The sequence below is a fragment of the Patagioenas fasciata genome, chromosome 3 (genome assembly GCF_037038585.1).
Source record: "Patagioenas fasciata isolate bPatFas1 chromosome 3, bPatFas1.hap1, whole genome shotgun sequence".
Classification (NCBI taxonomy): Eukaryota; Metazoa; Chordata; class Aves; order Columbiformes; family Columbidae; genus Patagioenas; species Patagioenas fasciata.
This window is the reverse complement of record NC_092522.1, coordinates 25,768,939-25,785,976: the sequence shown is the minus strand read 5'-3', so window position 1 is coordinate 25,785,976 and position 17,038 is coordinate 25,768,939. Positions and strand designations below refer to the sequence as shown.

The 17,038-nt window shown below is 39.8% G+C and overlaps 2 protein-coding genes across 3 annotated transcripts in view; one reads left to right on the top strand and one right to left on the bottom strand.

Annotated features, from left to right (window-relative positions):
• IARS2 (isoleucyl-tRNA synthetase 2, mitochondrial) overlaps nucleotides 1-12,619 on the top strand; it is a 28,153-nt gene extending 15,534 nt beyond the window's left edge. Inside the window, exons 13-23 of the mRNA XM_065833896.2 lie at nucleotides 676-778; nucleotides 1,378-1,471; nucleotides 6,693-6,801; nucleotides 7,589-7,691; nucleotides 8,801-8,926; nucleotides 9,325-9,456; nucleotides 10,133-10,239; nucleotides 11,084-11,229; nucleotides 11,394-11,584; nucleotides 11,975-12,119; nucleotides 12,251-12,619. Of these exons, the coding sequence (XP_065689968.1) occupies nucleotides 676-778; nucleotides 1,378-1,471; nucleotides 6,693-6,801; nucleotides 7,589-7,691; nucleotides 8,801-8,926; nucleotides 9,325-9,456; nucleotides 10,133-10,239; nucleotides 11,084-11,229; nucleotides 11,394-11,584; nucleotides 11,975-12,119; nucleotides 12,251-12,402 (1,408 nt within the window). The 3' untranslated portion in view covers nucleotides 12,403-12,619. The remainder of the gene's footprint in view (nucleotides 1-675; nucleotides 779-1,377; nucleotides 1,472-6,692; nucleotides 6,802-7,588; nucleotides 7,692-8,800; nucleotides 8,927-9,324; nucleotides 9,457-10,132; nucleotides 10,240-11,083; nucleotides 11,230-11,393; nucleotides 11,585-11,974; nucleotides 12,120-12,250) is intronic.
• A 209-nt stretch (nucleotides 12,620-12,828) lies between these two features.
• The window catches only part of RAB3GAP2 (RAB3 GTPase activating non-catalytic protein subunit 2), a 48,144-nt gene continuing 43,934 nt past the window's right edge, over nucleotides 12,829-17,038 (bottom strand). For both annotated transcript variants that reach the window (XM_065833829.2, XM_071805967.1), the window contains 4 exons: nucleotides 16,187-16,276; nucleotides 15,884-16,102; nucleotides 15,024-15,182; nucleotides 12,829-14,736 (listed from right to left, as the gene is read on the bottom strand). In XM_065833829.2, the coding sequence (XP_065689901.1) occupies nucleotides 14,590-14,736; nucleotides 15,024-15,182; nucleotides 15,884-16,102; nucleotides 16,187-16,276 (615 nt within the window). In that variant the 3' untranslated portion in view covers nucleotides 12,829-14,589. The remainder of the gene's footprint in view (nucleotides 14,737-15,023; nucleotides 15,183-15,883; nucleotides 16,103-16,186; nucleotides 16,277-17,038) is intronic.

Sequence of the window (17,038 nt, the reverse complement as noted above, 5' to 3'; positions counted from 1 at the left end):
TGAACTTATATGTTACCTTCAGAGTGTATGTTGAAGGGTTGTTTACATCATTCCTTTACTGGGTAGAGAAGTTTCAGTTTCCCTCATTGTTAGGATTAATGTATTTTTATATATGTTTCTTACAATTTAAAAAGTAGATTGCTAAAAAGGGGGGATCCAGACAAGCAGGAGTTGAATATTTTTGTATGTTACTTGAAATGCTGCCATTACCTAACTCTCCATTTCCACAGGATTTCTCAAGGTCTCTTTTTGCAGTGGAGAAAAGAAGCCTGTTGTCAAAAAGACCAAATATTGGGGGAGGGGGGGGGCAGTTATTTAGTTTCTGTAAATCTAAGGTCAAGAAATAACAATTGAAAGTGATTTTATAAGTTTTCAAGCTGCTGGCATCTTTTTGTGGTCCCAGTTATTGAGTATTTGCAGGAAAAGCTGTTTGGAATACATTCACGTTTCTGTATATCTGGGTTTTACACAACTCTACCCATCCTACAAAGGCAGGAAATCTTAATACAGGTAGAAAGTTCTCTGGAGGCTTGTCTGTATTAAAAGCTGGAAGATCACACGTTTAAGTAGCTTGATCTGTTTATCAGTATATTTCATCACTTTGGATTTGGGATACTTGCAGAAAGGTACAATTAACTCATCAATTCATAAACCCCTTTTTTCCTTCTAACCCAGTGAAACTGTCACAGACGTCATCAAAATAGTGGAGCAGCAAGGAACAGATGCCTGGTGGACCCTTCCTATTGAACAACTATTATCAAAAGAGGCTGTAGCAAAGGTAATTTTTTTACGTCAAATACAGAAAGTGCTCGAGATGGTTCAGTGATTGGAAATAATATAAAACTTTCATATAGTCCCATGACGCTTTTCAGTCTTGTACCTTCATGAGAAGGTGTCCTGTGAAAGGAATATTCAGAAAGTGATATCCAAGTATGGCAAAATACACACAATCAGTTTTGTGCCATTAATTCAGGGCAGAGATCTCCCTCCTCCCTCTTTTAGTTCAGGAGGCAAGTGACATCCTAATTAACCGAAGTATGAGCCCAAATATATATTAAATCTTTGTCATTAAAAAAGATTAAAATTTTCATTTAGTTCTTCTTAACTCGTAATTCTCCATTTATTTATTGTGTTCTTTAACACCACAGCTTGTGTGCTAGTTTGTCTGCCATCTCAGTTTTTTTGGTCATCTTTCTTTGTTCTGTTTTGGGTTTTCATCAGTAATTATCTGAAAACTATTGTGGAAAATTATCTAAATTATTTGGTATTCACTCACAAAGTTGGTAGCAGACCCTGTATGAGAGTGGTCTGTCTTCAAAAAACACTGATGATACAGAGTGTTCTGTTTGCATTATTTAACAATTGTTTTTCCAATAGGCTGGTGGTCGTGATGTTTTGGATTATGTCAAGGGACAGGATGTCCTAGATATCTGGTTTGACAGTGGAACTTCCTGGGCTCATGTTTTGGAAGGTACAGAATTAAAATGTTGATCTTTCTTTTAGAATACTTGGAGAACAAAATGTGACTTTTCCGTGATGATGTTGGTAGCAGCAAAACTCAGTTAGATTATTCCAGCAGCAAACTGGTTGTGACTTATTACTGCTTTTGCTTGTAAAGATAAGGGTTTAATGTTGGCAAACTCATTTCCAGCATAGTTGAAGATGAGATTTTTCTAATATTCTGACTCATTCTCCTATGTTTCATACCATATATCTTCTAATAGGAACATGCTTGTTTTGAGTATAGAGGTTTCATTACGCAAACGGCCAAGGTACTCTGCTGCTAGTTGGTAACTCTCAAATTATTTTCAGTTAACAAATTTCAGTTTGTACTTGTGCATGCTATTTGAAGCATAAAAAAATTGAGACCAGATACTGAATATAAGTAACTTCTATAATTAGAAGAGTGTAGGTATATTTTCCAGTTCTGATTACTTTCAGTAACCAAAGCAGTATATTGTCACTTAAAATATTTATACTTGCTATATGCTATTTTTAGCTCCAACTGCCAGTAGTTGCTATTCAGCAGGTAGCAGATACATATTTGTGTAGAAATATATAAAATACACACTGTTTGTCTGGAGGATAGTCCAAAGTCAGGCGTCTTTTCTAAAGGAAGAATCTGGTCCCATACTTCAAGTCTGTTGGACTTTAAACCCTCAGTACACAATTGCGTGATAACAATCTTGTTGAATTGTAAAACACGTTAGTACCAGAGGTTTTATTTCTTAGCAACGTGGTCAGGCAATAGTACCATCAGCAAACAGTCATTTTCTAGAAGACCTTTACATGTATTAATGTTCATAGTGTTTAATATTTCCTCCACTTTTAATTTGTGTAGGGCTCCTTTATAGATTCTGTAATGTCTAAGAAATGTTGGCTCTTTCATAGTACAGACTTCTTCTTTCTTGGAACCATTGAAAGTTCCTCTTCTCTATCTAATTTATTTTCATGAAAGTTGCTGGAATTGGGGTGTGTAAGGCATCTCCTTGTGCTGTCTGCCAGGACTGGTTCAAAACTTGGGGGAAGGACTAACCAGCATAACCCTCTATGTCTTCAGAAATGACACAAAAGTTGCATTACCTTTTCTCCTCTATAATGGAGGCTCCCAGCCACTGCCAGAAGTTGAAGTGCAGTCTCAGTGATTCATATGAAATTACTGTTTTAATCGACCCTTTTTGAAAAATGCACTTTGCAGGAGAAGCTGTTGAATTAATAGTTTTGTCTTGTATTTCCCAATATATTCCATCTGTTCAAACATTTTGCAGAACTTCCTGTGTTGATAAAAATAATTGACAGGGCTTAGAAACAGGCTAAGCAATGGGATTCTTTTCCAAAGTGTTCTTGGGACGAAAAAAAATGGATGAAATCCGCAAAGAAATCCAAAATTGCTTAGAGAATGTCACAGTGGGAAGAAAAACTTCCTGTGGCTTAAGCTTCTGAGACCACAGAGGCACATGGGAGCTGGCGTGCTCCCTGTGAAGTGCTGCCTGTTCATTTTGTAGCAGGAGGTGAGTGATACCAGCATTTATCACCTGCCTTCCCATGAGTTCTCAGACAAATGGTGTGAATTTTGGGGTTGTCATATGCAGGGCCAGGAGTTGGACTCGATGATGGTTGTGGGTCTCTTCCAACTCAGGACATCCTGTGATGCTATGACTAATGTTTAGAATTGTTTCACTTTACCACGAACTCAAGTTATTGAAAATTAGAAGTGAGTGATCTGTCTGTTAGTAACCAGCAGGAATAAACTGTGTTACAGGTTTCTCTGCCGCTTCCAGTCTCGCAAAAATAAGTTGTTGTCTTCAGTGCCTCTGCAGCTTGCAGAACTTAGGCCTGAGTTTTCACTGGACTGGGACTAGCTTTGTGTAAGCTTAGTAGATGAGATGCAGCGGGTATAAAATGCATCCCTTTAGCTGATGGCCTTACAGATTTAATTTCAAAAAATACAGTAGGTTGGGAAAGGGGTGAGGAAAAAGAGGAGAGAGAGATTCTGCAATATGAGGGTTTTTAACAGATTAAAGGAATTGCTCAGTGACAGCAAGCTCAGTGACCTAAATCACAGATTGCATGGATACAGTCATACTTCTAACACTTGCCCTGCTGCGTTTCCTGTCAGAGACTGGTCATAGTTCTGATGGAAATGACGTAAAGTTGCTCTTTTATTTCATTAAATTATGGTTGGCTTCCTTTTTCCAGCCAAGGTGTGTCAAAGGTCCCACTTCTAGCTAAATGACAAATTAACCGAACCGTTCTACATCAGTTGTGTGGCAGGCAGGAAGGTGTGACTTACACACTAAGATCAAAGATGCAGCTGCTGTAGTCACAAACCCAGAAATGTTCAGTTATAACTAGATTGTCTGTAAAATAAATACTGCCCCACTTGCACTATCGAGAGCAGATCCACAAGCGCAACGTGCTCTGAAAAACCCCACTGCTACTCAAGGTTTTTTGGGATAAGACTTGCTTCCTTAATGCTCTGCTTGCCTAACACTGTTTTCACTGAACGGTTTGTTGTTGTGCTATGTGATCCTTTCTTTATTTTTAATCTAATTCTTTCTTATTTTTTGAAAGAACTGTTTCCACATTCTTTTATGCAACGTTGAATTTTAAGTCTGAATACTTCGTACATGAGTAAATTCATTTTCACAGTGCTGCTGTGGGGTAGAGGAGTGGTAATACCCTGCCTCTAAAAAAGAGGTGTGTTGAAAGCAAAATCTGATTCAGAAACATTTGCTGGTTTTGCATACTCAATGTACTCAATGCTGTGCTGCCTATGACTTTGTTTTTTTCTTTGAAATTCAGTTTGTGTTCAGTGCTTATTTCAGTAGCTGTCCTTCTAGTATCCATTTTAGAGAATTCTTTTGTCTTAAAATTCTCGTATGGGTCTTGACATTTCATGGACAGAGTTCCATCTGCACTACAAACTTGAGATTATAATTTTTCAAAATACTTCATATACAAATGCACACCGGACCATACCGTGATGTGATGTACCATTGGTAAAAGTCACACAGCTTTTCACCCATAGTTTTGTATCACAATTATGGTGGTTTTCAGCATCATAACTTTTTTCCCCTATCTTATTGGCTAATATTTAACTGAATGAATGTGAGTATTTTACAACTCACCTATCTAAGTGTTTAAACTTTTGTGCTGACTGAGAGTCTTGAATTTATCTTAGCTGATTTGTTCCGGGCATTAAAATACAAGACTTTTAATCTAAAAGTCAAAGTCTGTAAGATCAAAGATATGAACCAGAAGGATCATAAATTGTAATTGTAATTCTCCTTAATGACCGATGTACTATACCTCAGTGTAAAATAAACAACTGAGAAGTCTCTTGGCCTGTCATACATGCTCTTCCCATTTGCAAAGAAATGTGCGCAGTGTTTGAATTGATTTATATATAACCATTGCAACTTTAATGAAATGAGGTGGGGGGTTTACACAAGCACTTACAAGGTTTTGTATATCCAAAGCCCCTGTTTGTACTTTACAGAGATAAAATGTTGAGGCGTCCATTAAATTTGTAAGCTACATGAGCCAGCCTGTCAGATGGACTCTTAGTTCCTGTCAGAAAAGACCAATACAGTTTGCTGTTTGAAATCACTTGTATCTTTAAGTTCTTCTCTAAGTTGTAACTACTTGCATTTCCATGAGAAGTTCACCTTTCTAAAACCAGTGGCTAGTAAACTACTTGGAAATAACAAATGTATTGTTACAGATTTTCCACTTTTATTTTCTTCTTTACCAAAAATGCCTTTTTTTAAAATCTTGTCCTCACAAGTATTTTTGTGGTCTTTCAATACAAAGGTTGATCCCTGCTTATTCTCCTTATAAAACCCAAGCTCTTTGTAGATTTTCTTGAACGAATAAGCAAATGTGTAAAAGAACTGTAACACCCACCCACAGGTTTTTCCTGTGCTAGCTGGAGCCTCATGGCCTTGACCTTTGTAATGTTGAACTGCCTTTTATTGCAGGATGGCTCTCAATATCGAAACTTCCATTAAGTTAAACAAATAAATGCAGTGTGTCAGCAGCAGAAAGAAGCATTGTTTCAGGGGTCCTAGGAGGAAAGAGGATAAAAGGAGCTACTAGATAAAAAATGACTAGAGAAACTTTTGTCTGAGTATCTGGAAAATTACATCACTAACTTTTAGAGTCAGCACTTAATTCGGGCCAAACGTGCATGTAAAGTTGCACATTTGTACGCTTTGAGTTGCATGTCGTGTGCACTCCACGTTATTCTGGTCTCACTCAGACCTCGTTTAGGACCAGGAGGAACTGCCTGAGTCAACACATGTTGTACCCGTTCGTACGGTGACTGACTCCCACCAGTCAAACCATCAAAGCTTTGCCTCAGCCCCTGGGGAAGGCCGGGTGTGCGGTTCTGCTGGAGCGCGCACTCAGCGAAGGGCCGGGCTGTGTGCCCCGCAGCCCATTTTCTTCTCTGATGCCCACAGTACTCAGCAGCTCCAGCTGTTCTTCTCCAACATTCCTTCTTCGTCCTGTGTTTATAGGGAATAACATTTCTACTCAGCCTTCCCCTGGTTAAGCTCCTCCAGCCCCCTCTCTCCCACAAGAGGCTGTTTCCCATGTTGTATTAATCCTTTCCTGAATTTTTTAATCTTCCGCAACACCAGCGACCAGAAATGTCAATTCTGTCACAGGTGAGCTGCAGTCACTGCCAAAGCCCGCCCTGGTCTCTTCCAAAACTCCCTGATGCCTTACACAGGCCGGTCAGGCACGTCACGTCTGTGACTTGTATCCTGAGTGATTCCCCACTGATGGAGTTCTGGGTGGTAGCGCAGCTTTTATTAATTCCAAAGTATGTGATCTTTTCTTGGCTCTTTCAGTTGGTTTAAGAGTAAAGTATTTTGAGAACTTCTTATGAAGTGCTCTAAGCATGATAGCCTCTATTTTCAAAATGTATTATTTTGTTTGGGGGAAAGCAAGTTTATTTGTTAAATTTTGGAGTTCGGCAATTCTTGGATATATAAAAAAATTGTGATACTAATGAATCGCTTGTATCATGTTGAAGTGACCATACACCGTTTGTGTAAGCAACTCATCTACAGGGTTTGAAGAGCAGAGTAAGTTTCACTCACAGAGATTTTCTGTTAAGTGTATTAATTGTTTAAGATTTAGGCTGATGGTTTTTTAAAAAACAAAATCTTCTGTTTTTAAAGGAACAGAGCAAAGAGCAGATACATACCTTGAAGGAAAAGACCAACTGGGAGGCTGGTTTCAATCCTCTCTATTAACTAGTGTGGCAACAAGAAAAAAAGCACCATATAAGTAAGTGAGTGGATTGCAAACACATTGCTAGTTCATTTATTAAATATCGTCCTTTTGATAGTATGGACATTAGTGTGCAAACAAGAGCAACCAGGCCATTGCTTAGTACCTGATTTATGTTCATATGTTTTCAGTATAAAGTCTTTCTCAGGTTACATTATAATGGATTTATTGTTTAATTTTTTTCCGTCATAATTTTAATAGATGTTTTCTTTCTCAGTGATTCAGATATATCCTGTTATAGTATCAGATACAGGTCTGTTCTTTTCCCACCTCTCTCACTCACATAGTTTCTATGGGACATGCCGTAGGAAAATCTCTTATAGTCACAGATGTGTGAATTGCATGTTAGGCTGTAAGGAATTCAGAATCACTGTGTACACGTCTTATGCTGGAGCTGTGACTATTTGTTGCCTTGAAGATGAAAAGCACAGGGAAGGGGAATGCGGGTCAGTTGCAAGGAGCGTGTGCAATTTTTGGACACGTATTAGCTTAAAGAGTAAATAATACTTTCATCTTTAATTCATCTGAAATACATGTGCCCTGGTGTGTCTGCAAAAAATCTGTTGCCTGCATGGTAAAATTAAATGAGGAAAATAGAGTTGTATGCACCACGCGAAGGGTAGTGCAGCATATTCATGGTTGATTGAACTCAACAGATGAAACCTCGGGCTTACCAAAATAAAGTATTTCTGTATGTTCTGACTTAGGAGTATCCTCATTAGAAATATATTCTTAACATAGATATTTTTTCTGGGATTTTGTCTTAATGACTTTTTTTCTTCAGGACTCTAGTAGTTCATGGATTTACCCTCGGTGAGAAAGGGGAGAAGATGTCTAAATCTATCGGCAACGTGGTTGACCCTGATGTAGTAATCAATGGAGGAGAAGTAAGTCAAGCTCTTTTGAGTTTCTTAGAATCACTGGTTACAATTTCTCGCTACCAGATTCTGCAGCTGTCTTGTGGCATGTTTTTCTCCAAGCAGCTGTCTTGGAGCCGAACTCCATAATGCTTTTCTAGGCTTTGGCTACACTGCACTTCCGTTTGGCTGGAGTAAAAACCTTGAGTCGTTTGGCTTCAGCTGTAGCACCTAAATGAAATTACAAACCACCTTTGTTCTGTCCTAAGGGAGAAGAAAATGCATTATATAGAAGGTGTAGAATGGTTCCTTTTTACTTGAGAACCCTGTTGATAGAATTATGGGGGTGGATTAAAAAAATAATAATAATTAACATTTGTTTTCAAATTAATAGAAACCTGCAAGCTGTGCCTGGCAGTCCAGCAGTCAGAGCGATCCGTCTGCTGCCAGCCTGGGCTGTGAACGCACAGCTCTGCTCACTTGCTTCGTTCTGTGGTTGGGGGGTTGCACTGCAGGTGATGCTCTGAATCTTTTCCCTCCCTAGTCCTGCTGTTGCTCTTTCTGAGGCTGCTAAGCAGATTTTGCAACTCTCAAGTACGATTAGTTACATTTATACAGTCCTAAAATTATATTGAGCCCTTTGAAGGCAACCGCGAGGCTGATGTGGCCCCTGGTGAAAATGGGCTTGACACCCCTGCGCTAGACAACAGAATCAGTCCTCACAAAGACTTGCTTATCTGATTTAATAAAACACAATTGTTTCTATTCTTTCAAAAAGGACACAAACCATTTTCAGAGTTGAAAATGAGGTGAAAAACAATCTGAAAGGGAAAAAAAAGTGTGTAGTTTTAGATATTAACATGGTTATTTTAATGCTAGGCATTCAGAGGACTCAAGGCTGTAAGGTGAGTTTATCTCAGAGAGTTCTAGTGCTGCCTGCACACAGGCAAGTGCTGTGAGTATATATTGTAGTCCTGGCTTTACGCTCTTAGCAAGATTTACCATTAAGCCCCCAGATCCAGTGGGTTCTGGGCACACTCACAGCTGTGGCCACAGCACTGGCAGCAGGGAACTGCGCTGCTCGCTGTGGGGCAGAACCCCTACCAGTTTCACTCCTGTGCCTTTCTGTCCCTACCCAGGATCACACCATGGATCCTCCGTATGGTGCTGACGTTCTCCGCTGGTGGGTGGCAGAATCGAACGTTTTCACCGAGGTGCTGATTGGGCCCGTTGTACTTAATGCTGCAAGAGATGACATCAACAAGGTACGAGGCAAATATTCTAATGCTCCTCATTCTAATGACAGGTCCTCTTTACATTTGTGGTTTCTTTGCTGAGTAGAATTCATTGCAAGGCTTTTCAGCTTTTAGAGTAAAGAAAGCTTTTCCGAACTCATTTAGGTAGGTACTGTTGTTCTTTACATCTGTGGATAAAATAGTATACTAAGGAAAAGACTGTTTTTTGCAGCATGTTTTGGCAATAGCCAGTCTTTCCACTTTTCTATAGATCCCTTTGGCATATGTTCTTCTTGGTGCTTTGTAGTTGTTCAGACAGCCATTTTGGAAAATAACCAACCTCGGTTAATTCAATACAGAATATTATCATCTCGTGTTTCATCTGAACTGCAGACCATTAATGTTTAATTTCCTTGGTTTGTTCCCAGCTTCGGAATACGCTCCGCTTCATGCTGGGAAACTTGGCTGGCTTCAATCCAGAAACTGATTCCATCCCTGCTTCAGAGATGTACATAGTAGATCAGTACATGCTGCATTTATTGCAAGATTACGGCAGCAAGGTAAGGTTAAATTGTGTTTAGATGAATGTATGTGTAACATTTTTCATTGGTTATACCCTCTAAGGCAAATTCTTTAGGTGTATGAGTAGAGCATATGGGTCAAGTAGGCAAACGACAACCACAAAGGTTTATTTGCAATGTGCACTTCCTTAAGCCTATTTCAACTTTTGAGAGGATGGCTTTGTTTTTAACATTCTTAACTTGGTTTTGACATGGACCAGTTTTTCTGACTTCCCCCAACCCAAGGCCTCAAGTTAGAAGTCTTCAGAAATAGTTAGAATAGGATATAAAAACAAAACAAAAAATTCCACAAACAAACAAAAAACAACAAAAAAAAACCCACAAACCCCAAACCTGTAGAGCTTTGGCAGCCTGCTGTAGCCCAAAAATTAGTCATTTCTTTCACTCAGAAGCGTTCTGCTGAATGAGAAAATATGGACATACATAATTGCTGGGGTTGCTAATGTCCTCTCCCCTCAAATTAGAATTGGAATTATTTCTTTGTTCTCATTGTTACCTGAATTAAGAATTTTTGTTTGTTTCCCCCCGTCCAATAACCTTTTAAGTAAAAGATTCTCCCAGACTGTGTGTCACCCGTTACAGTTTGCCTAAGTTCTAGCTCATTGTCATTGTATACCATGGAAGAAAACTGATCCTGTCTCTGCTCCCTCTCCAGGTTACAGAAGCATACAAGGAATACGATTATAGCAAAGTTGTTCGATTATTGCAAGCGTTCTGTTCCAGAAACCTATCTAACTTTTATTTCAGCATAATCAAAGACAGGTAGGTTCATTGCTTCTGCCTTTAAAGGAGTAAAAAACAAGTTAATTAGTTTGAGACGGAGGTAGTAACTTCCCAGGCAAAAGCTGAGTGACTACAGCTCTCTCAAGAACATTTCGCAGCTATGTCTCATTCTGTAGTGCGCTGAGGCACACAGGTGAAAGTTTAGCTGCTTGCAGCGGAGTATCTTTGTCATCACTCAGCTTCTATATTCTGTCTGCTAGGGGTACTGAATCATTTTAAAAGGCAATCAAGTGTGCACATTTAAAACTAAATGGTCTTAAAGACAGATTCTTGAGTCTATTTCTGCCTAGAAGTGTGTTCATATGGATTTGGGAAGGGCTTTTCGCACTTATTGGGCAACCTATTGTCTTTCACTGATCTAAAAACCAGCTAAAGAATCCTAAGGATGTGACGGATAGCTTGGTAAATACTGACAGGGCTGTCTGACGGAGGAAGGAGGGAGGGGATTCTACTCATCTTCATCTTCCAAAATGCAAATAAAGGGAAAAAAAAAAGCCCAAAAAAGCCCTAATGCTCATCTAGAACAAAGGGCTAAGAGAGCTGCAGGCTCAGCTCCCTGAGAGCATTCTCTTCAATATGAATGCAGCAAATCAACATCCCATGTACAAAATCTCCTTTCCTATGACAAAATGTGGCTGAATATGCAAATGGTCACATACCTGTGCCACTGAGCTTGCCTGGGAAGGGCAATTAGGAAAAGCTTTCCTTAGAAAGGCAAGCTAAGCCTGACTTCTGTACTTTCAATGGCAGTCTGCGAAGCACAGCTCTTCTTGAGCAAGAACAGTAACATGAACATGCAAACACTTTCATCTCTGTCTTGCAGGCTCTATTGTGAAGAAGAAAAAGATCCCAAGCGTCGTTCGTGTCAAACTGTGCTAGCACAGGCTTTAGACATAGTAGTCAGATCATTTGCACCAATTCTTCCTCACTTGGCAGAGGAGGTTTTCCAGTACCTCCCTTACAAGAAAGGTAAAGCACATATAATTTCCAAGGACTTCTTCTAGTGCACTGTTTAATTGCACAGTTAAAAGGAACACAAATACAGAGATATGCCATTATTTTTCACCCGTGTAATAAACACTTGACTAGAAAGACACTAAATTAGGAATTCCTTTGTTTGCTTTGCTTTCCAGACTCAGAGGGTGTGTTTCGTACTGGCTGGATTAACGCAAGCTCAGCGTGGAAGAAGCCTGGCATCGAGGAAGCCATAGAAGGAGCATGTGCAATGAGAGACTCTTTCCTTGGGTCCATCTCTGGCCAGAACGCTTTGGAATATGAAGCTGTCATTGTAATTGAGCCGGGACTGCTCTTTGAATTAATGGAGGTAAAAAATGCAACAAAGCCAAGTGTTATCTGTGCAAAAAATACTAATTTCTATCAACTTTCTTCTGCTTTGTACTTTCCAGAAAAATCAGAGTATCACCATCTCTAAAGGTGTTTAAAAGATGTGTATGTGAGGTTTCTTAGGGACATGGTTTAGTTAGTAATTTTGGGTTAATGGCTGGACTCAATGATCTTGAGGGTCTCTTCCAACCAAAATGATTCCATATTTAGACACACAAAGGCACTAATATGTGTAAACCAACTTGTGCTCTTCTCATGACAAGGCTCTGGCAGCTATTGCAGTCACATACGCAGTAATTCTGCTTTTGCTGTAACATTTTCTAGGAACAAAAAACAGGTTGCAAGTCTGAGAATTAACTCTCTTCCTTAGGCACTGCAGGCTGAAGAAACCTCTAGTGTTTCACAGCTGAATGAAATAATGATGGCTTCCCAGACAACCCTGCTGAGTGAGCTACCTAAAGAAACACCTGCAGATGCAAACATCACCAAAGGGACCTTTCTGATCAACTTGGAAGGTGAGAGAACTATTCCAGCCAGGCTCTGGTTCTTTTCTGCACTACTGCATACTTTGTTGTTGGCTTTGTTTGAATATCCGAGTACACCAACTCCACCTACGCAGTCTCAGTGGTAACGCTTTCTTCAACAGGTGGCGACATCCGTGAAGAATCTTCCTATAAAGTTATAGCCCTACCACTTGCCAAAGCAAAATGCCCCCGCTGCAGGAGATACACTTCCGATTCCTCCAGCACTCCCTGCCCGCGGTGCCTCAAAGTCATTGCAGGGAAAGGGAGCACGTGAAGAGGAAACAGCTCTGCACAAGCTGCTCCAGAACCGTAAGGACTGAGGTACGCAAAAGCAGCGGCTCAGCAGAAGGTTTGTGTACTGAAGTCTGTAGAACCAGATGCTTTAAGCTCCAGCCTGAGCAGAATTATGTATTTGGGGAGGGAAGCTTATGTATATATACCCAATTGTGTATATCACTTTTCAGCTTAATAAAAAGGGTTGTTCAAAATAACTGACTGATCTACTTATTTTTAGCAGCCTGTGTTCTTGTGAAGCTCACCTCTGTTTAATGAAACTCCACAGTAAACCAGCTATTGCTTAATTTTTATACTGTCAGCAGGTAGTTCTGCAGAGCCCCAGAGAACCAGTCCTCTCTCTCCTGGAGTGTCTACTCTTGCAGAACAGAAGAGGAAAAGGTGGTGACAGAAGGAAAAGACACAATGAAACCTCAAGTTTTATTTATTCAATTTACACAAATCCACAGCAAATTAGACACAAAATAGCACTATATACAGAGTATTACTTACAATACATTACAGATTTGATTGGTGTAGTGTGTCCGCTCTGACATGATACTCGGTTACAGTAAGATCCTTCACACAGCTGTACCAGGATACAGGAATGTAAATGCAACTAAGAAATATTTTTGGTTTTCCTCGGGTTCCATAATGACCAAATCTCTGGCATACCCATTTCTGCAGAAGTTTGAAGTGCTGTCAGGCAAGGTGGTAAAGCCACCCATACAATCTTGCCTTCTCCCATTTTTCCCCTACAGCTGTTTAAACCTCAGTCATGGAAATATCTAAAACACAGATCAGGGCTGGCCACTTACTCTTATTAGAATTCTTGCTATTTACGCTGTCTGATCTCCTGTCACTATAGGAAGCCACACATTTAATATGAAAACATTTCAAGAAGCCTTCATCAGCTACATTAAAGTGCAGATGCTGAACACATGAAGGAGGCTGTAGAACAAGCCACCTCCGTAACCTTTTTTTTTTTAGGGGGAGTCTAGGGAGATGACAGCAGCACATACTTCAGAAAGGTGAGACCAAATTCTGTCTCCAGCCAGGCAGAATACTATGAAAGTTTCTGACACAGAACGCAAGAGGAGCTGGTCACAAGATGGAGATAGCAATTTCAGCTGATTTCAACACAAAACCAGTTTACAACAGTTTTATTTTTTCTCTCCTGGCTTCCTTTAGGTAGAAAGTAAACATTACTAACTGATGAAAGATAATCATGTTTAATACCACTCCAAGAGTGAAGATACTCACTATATGATTCCCTGTAGGTACCGTAAATAAAAGTGGTTTCTTTAAGGCTAAAGTAGTAAGTACTATAGATCATCAGTGAAGTTGGGTCAACTACGTAAGCAGTTTTTGACTACAAGTTAACATATGCAGAGATTTAGAGCATACTACATCTTCTACAGTGATAAGATGGGGGAACAACCTTACAGTAAGACACTCCTTGACCTACTTTAACTCAGCAGAGCATAGTACTAAAGGAGGATGTAAATCCAGTTTTAGCTGAAGCCCGGCAGCCTAGAGAGACAACATTGGGAGATCCGGACTAAAAGCTGAGTCTGTATTTGTGTCTGGAGAACTGGATTGTCCTCCCCAAGCTGTTTCTGAGTGTGGGCTGTTCTCCCTTTGCATAAGGCCCCAGCACGTTTCGTCCTACGTCTAGTGCGGTCGTCATTGTCACATATAACGCGGTTACAAGGCATGAGCCCAACACCAGCTCGAGCTTCTGAAAAAGCAGCATTGGCTTTACATGGTAACTTCAGAGACTGAAGTTTTTCTCGGGTCTAATTCTACAGCTTGTTTTGAAAAACAAATCATACATGGAACATTAAAACTGCAGCAGTTACTGCCAGCATGAAATACAGAATTTCACAAGATGTGATTTTGTAAATGGACTAAAACTGCTGTCAAATATATATCCAATTTAGGCTACCGCAAAAAGCGCTCAAGTCAGAAATAAATAACGAAGCGTTTCAGATACTGACAAGTGTACTAGAAACTAAACATCTCTGTACTAGTGCAGAATTTAAAATATACTCCAATTTAAAATTACCTTCTGAGATGGGGAGCGGTGTTTTTAACAAGAGCCACACAAAAGTTTACTACTTCTGTAAGGTTCAGTCTCGTGTAACATCATGCACTGTCGTGCTCCATCCATAGCAGAGCTGTGCTGTCACGATGCGATGGCCTCCACGGCCTCGATCAGGTTCAAGGCCAGGCTGTACTGCCCGTGATTCTCCGGTAAGTGCTCGATGACCTTGGTAACCAGCTTTGCTGTCGTTGCGATTGGCACTTCAATGTTCTGAAGTTCCTGGGGATCCTATATAAAATAAACATGGCATTAGAGTAATTTTACGGGTGATCGTCTGCTTATATGCCCTCCCAAACTTGCGTAAAACAGATTACCAAGGTTTATTAACTCAATTAAACTGATGCTTTGACTCACAAAACTGCTTTTACCATTCATGAAACAGAACTAGCAACAGGAAAAATGAGAACTAATTCTTGTTTCCACTAATAAGAAAGGGCCATTCAGATGTAATCTCTGTCTTGGTGAACAGAAGTTCTGAAAAATCAAGCTGTTTTCCTAAATCGAGCTTAACTTACCATAGCTTTGATCCAAGTACACAGTGTTGGAGGCAGTCTAGTGAGGACTTCCATACCCTCCTTCGTCTGCGTATGAAGTAAAGCAAAGGCCAATCTCTGCCCAGCCAGCACGAGCAGCTGCGATGCCAGCACTTCTTTGTCAGTCACCTGAAGAAAGGCCTGAAAACAGAAAAATAGAAGGAACTAGAAACCAGTTGAGCACAACACAACTCATCTGGGAACTTGAGAATCACACACAGAATCACAGAATGTTAGGGATTGGAAGCTGTATCAAAAAAAATTTCTCCATACTAAAGGACAAATAGTTTTGAAACTGTTTCTTGTTACCTGATACTGTAATAAAACACGTTATTAAATGCTTCAAAAGAGCAGAAAAGTGAACAAAGGCAGAGAATTACTCTGTACTTTACACAGTGATTAGCATGAGATCTGTTTTACAACGCAGCAACATATTCCTCACTTCCATATAATCTCTGGTTTGCTTTTCCTCTCACGGAAGGGATTTTTCTTGTCCAAGGACTGGTAAACTTTTAGGAAAACAAGAGATTACAAGCAAAAAAAGCAGATTCCTCAAACTACCAAATGCAGTACCATAAAAAAGGTGGTATTGGTTCAGACTAGTAGTGTAACTTCCTCTCATGTTTCTACTAGTTGCTATACAGAGATTCCTGTTGGAAAGAAGCAAAACTGAGGGTAATCATCTGTCTTGAAAAAGTACTTTTCCAGCCTCTGACTTTTTCAGCCTGAGCCTGATAATACTTGCCTAATCCTTCCAGGCACCTTAAGTAAGTGAAAAAGTAATTTTAGCAGAATCTGACATAATGCTATATTTATTTATAATCGCTAAAAGCTTTTATTACCTCTTCACCAAGATGATCCATGCCGTAACTATACAGCTCACAGGCATAATGCCTTCTGACCACATCCTCAGAGACTTGAAGATACCGAGCCAGGTCCACAGCCAAAGTTGGCCAATTCCTCCCCTTTTCAAAAGGAAACAATTCCTCTTCTGAGACTTCTTTGTCCTTCTGTGATGAACATAATGTTTGGACCACTGCACTCACAACTTTGACCAAGAACTTGGAAGCAAAAATTTCAAGTTACTTCAGTATTAATTGCAGCTTTAGCAGTTGAAGAACTTTGAGTACAAAAATTATACCTACCTGTTGTCGTACGGATAACACATTTGGATCCATATCCCCACTAGGTAGCAGCTGAATTGAAGTAAGGTCTTTGAAAAACGCATTTTTGCCCTAAAATTGAGAACCAAAGTCAGGCCTCAGAGGTACAGGGGAATAAAAGTAATCCATTTTGATCCAATACTAAGAAGCCCACTTATTTTTTACATTTAATTAGTATGGTATCTTTTCTTTGGGGACAAAAATCAATATTGCAAGTTAAAGAACAGAACGAAACAAACTTTTGTTCATGTAATCATAACACGTCAAGGATTTGCTTTCAAACTTAAAACTACCTGCCTGCTAAATTAGATATCTGATATTCTACCAACTGGAGCTGAGAGTTGGGATGCATTTCCTGGTCCCAGGCTCTGGACCAACATGCCAAGCATAACACGTAGCAAGAAATGCAAAGCAGATGATAGAAAAATACATTTTCTTTACTACTTACTGATATAGTTGATGCCACTTTAATTTAAGGTTTCTTGAACTACGGATTAATCAAATTTCAGGTAAAATGCTGAACCATGGCATGTGGTAGCCTTTGTCTGAGCCCACCATGTTTCAGCAGTGATACACTCAATGCCAAGCAGGGAGTAGGGAAACTAGTACCAAAAAATGCTGATGTTAAACAACACTGATGAACGTGTGCATCTAGATAGTGACCCGCCGTGTTAGAAATAAAGTAAGAAATGGTCTTTGAAACCTTCAATCACTTTTGCAGTCACCAGCCAAGGGCCTCTAAAGGCCTGTTAGAAATTCTCACATAAAGCTCAGAGAACAAATGGGAATGTGGCGTGAGTGATGGCAAAAAGGCAGCAGCTGAGAATAAGAGTT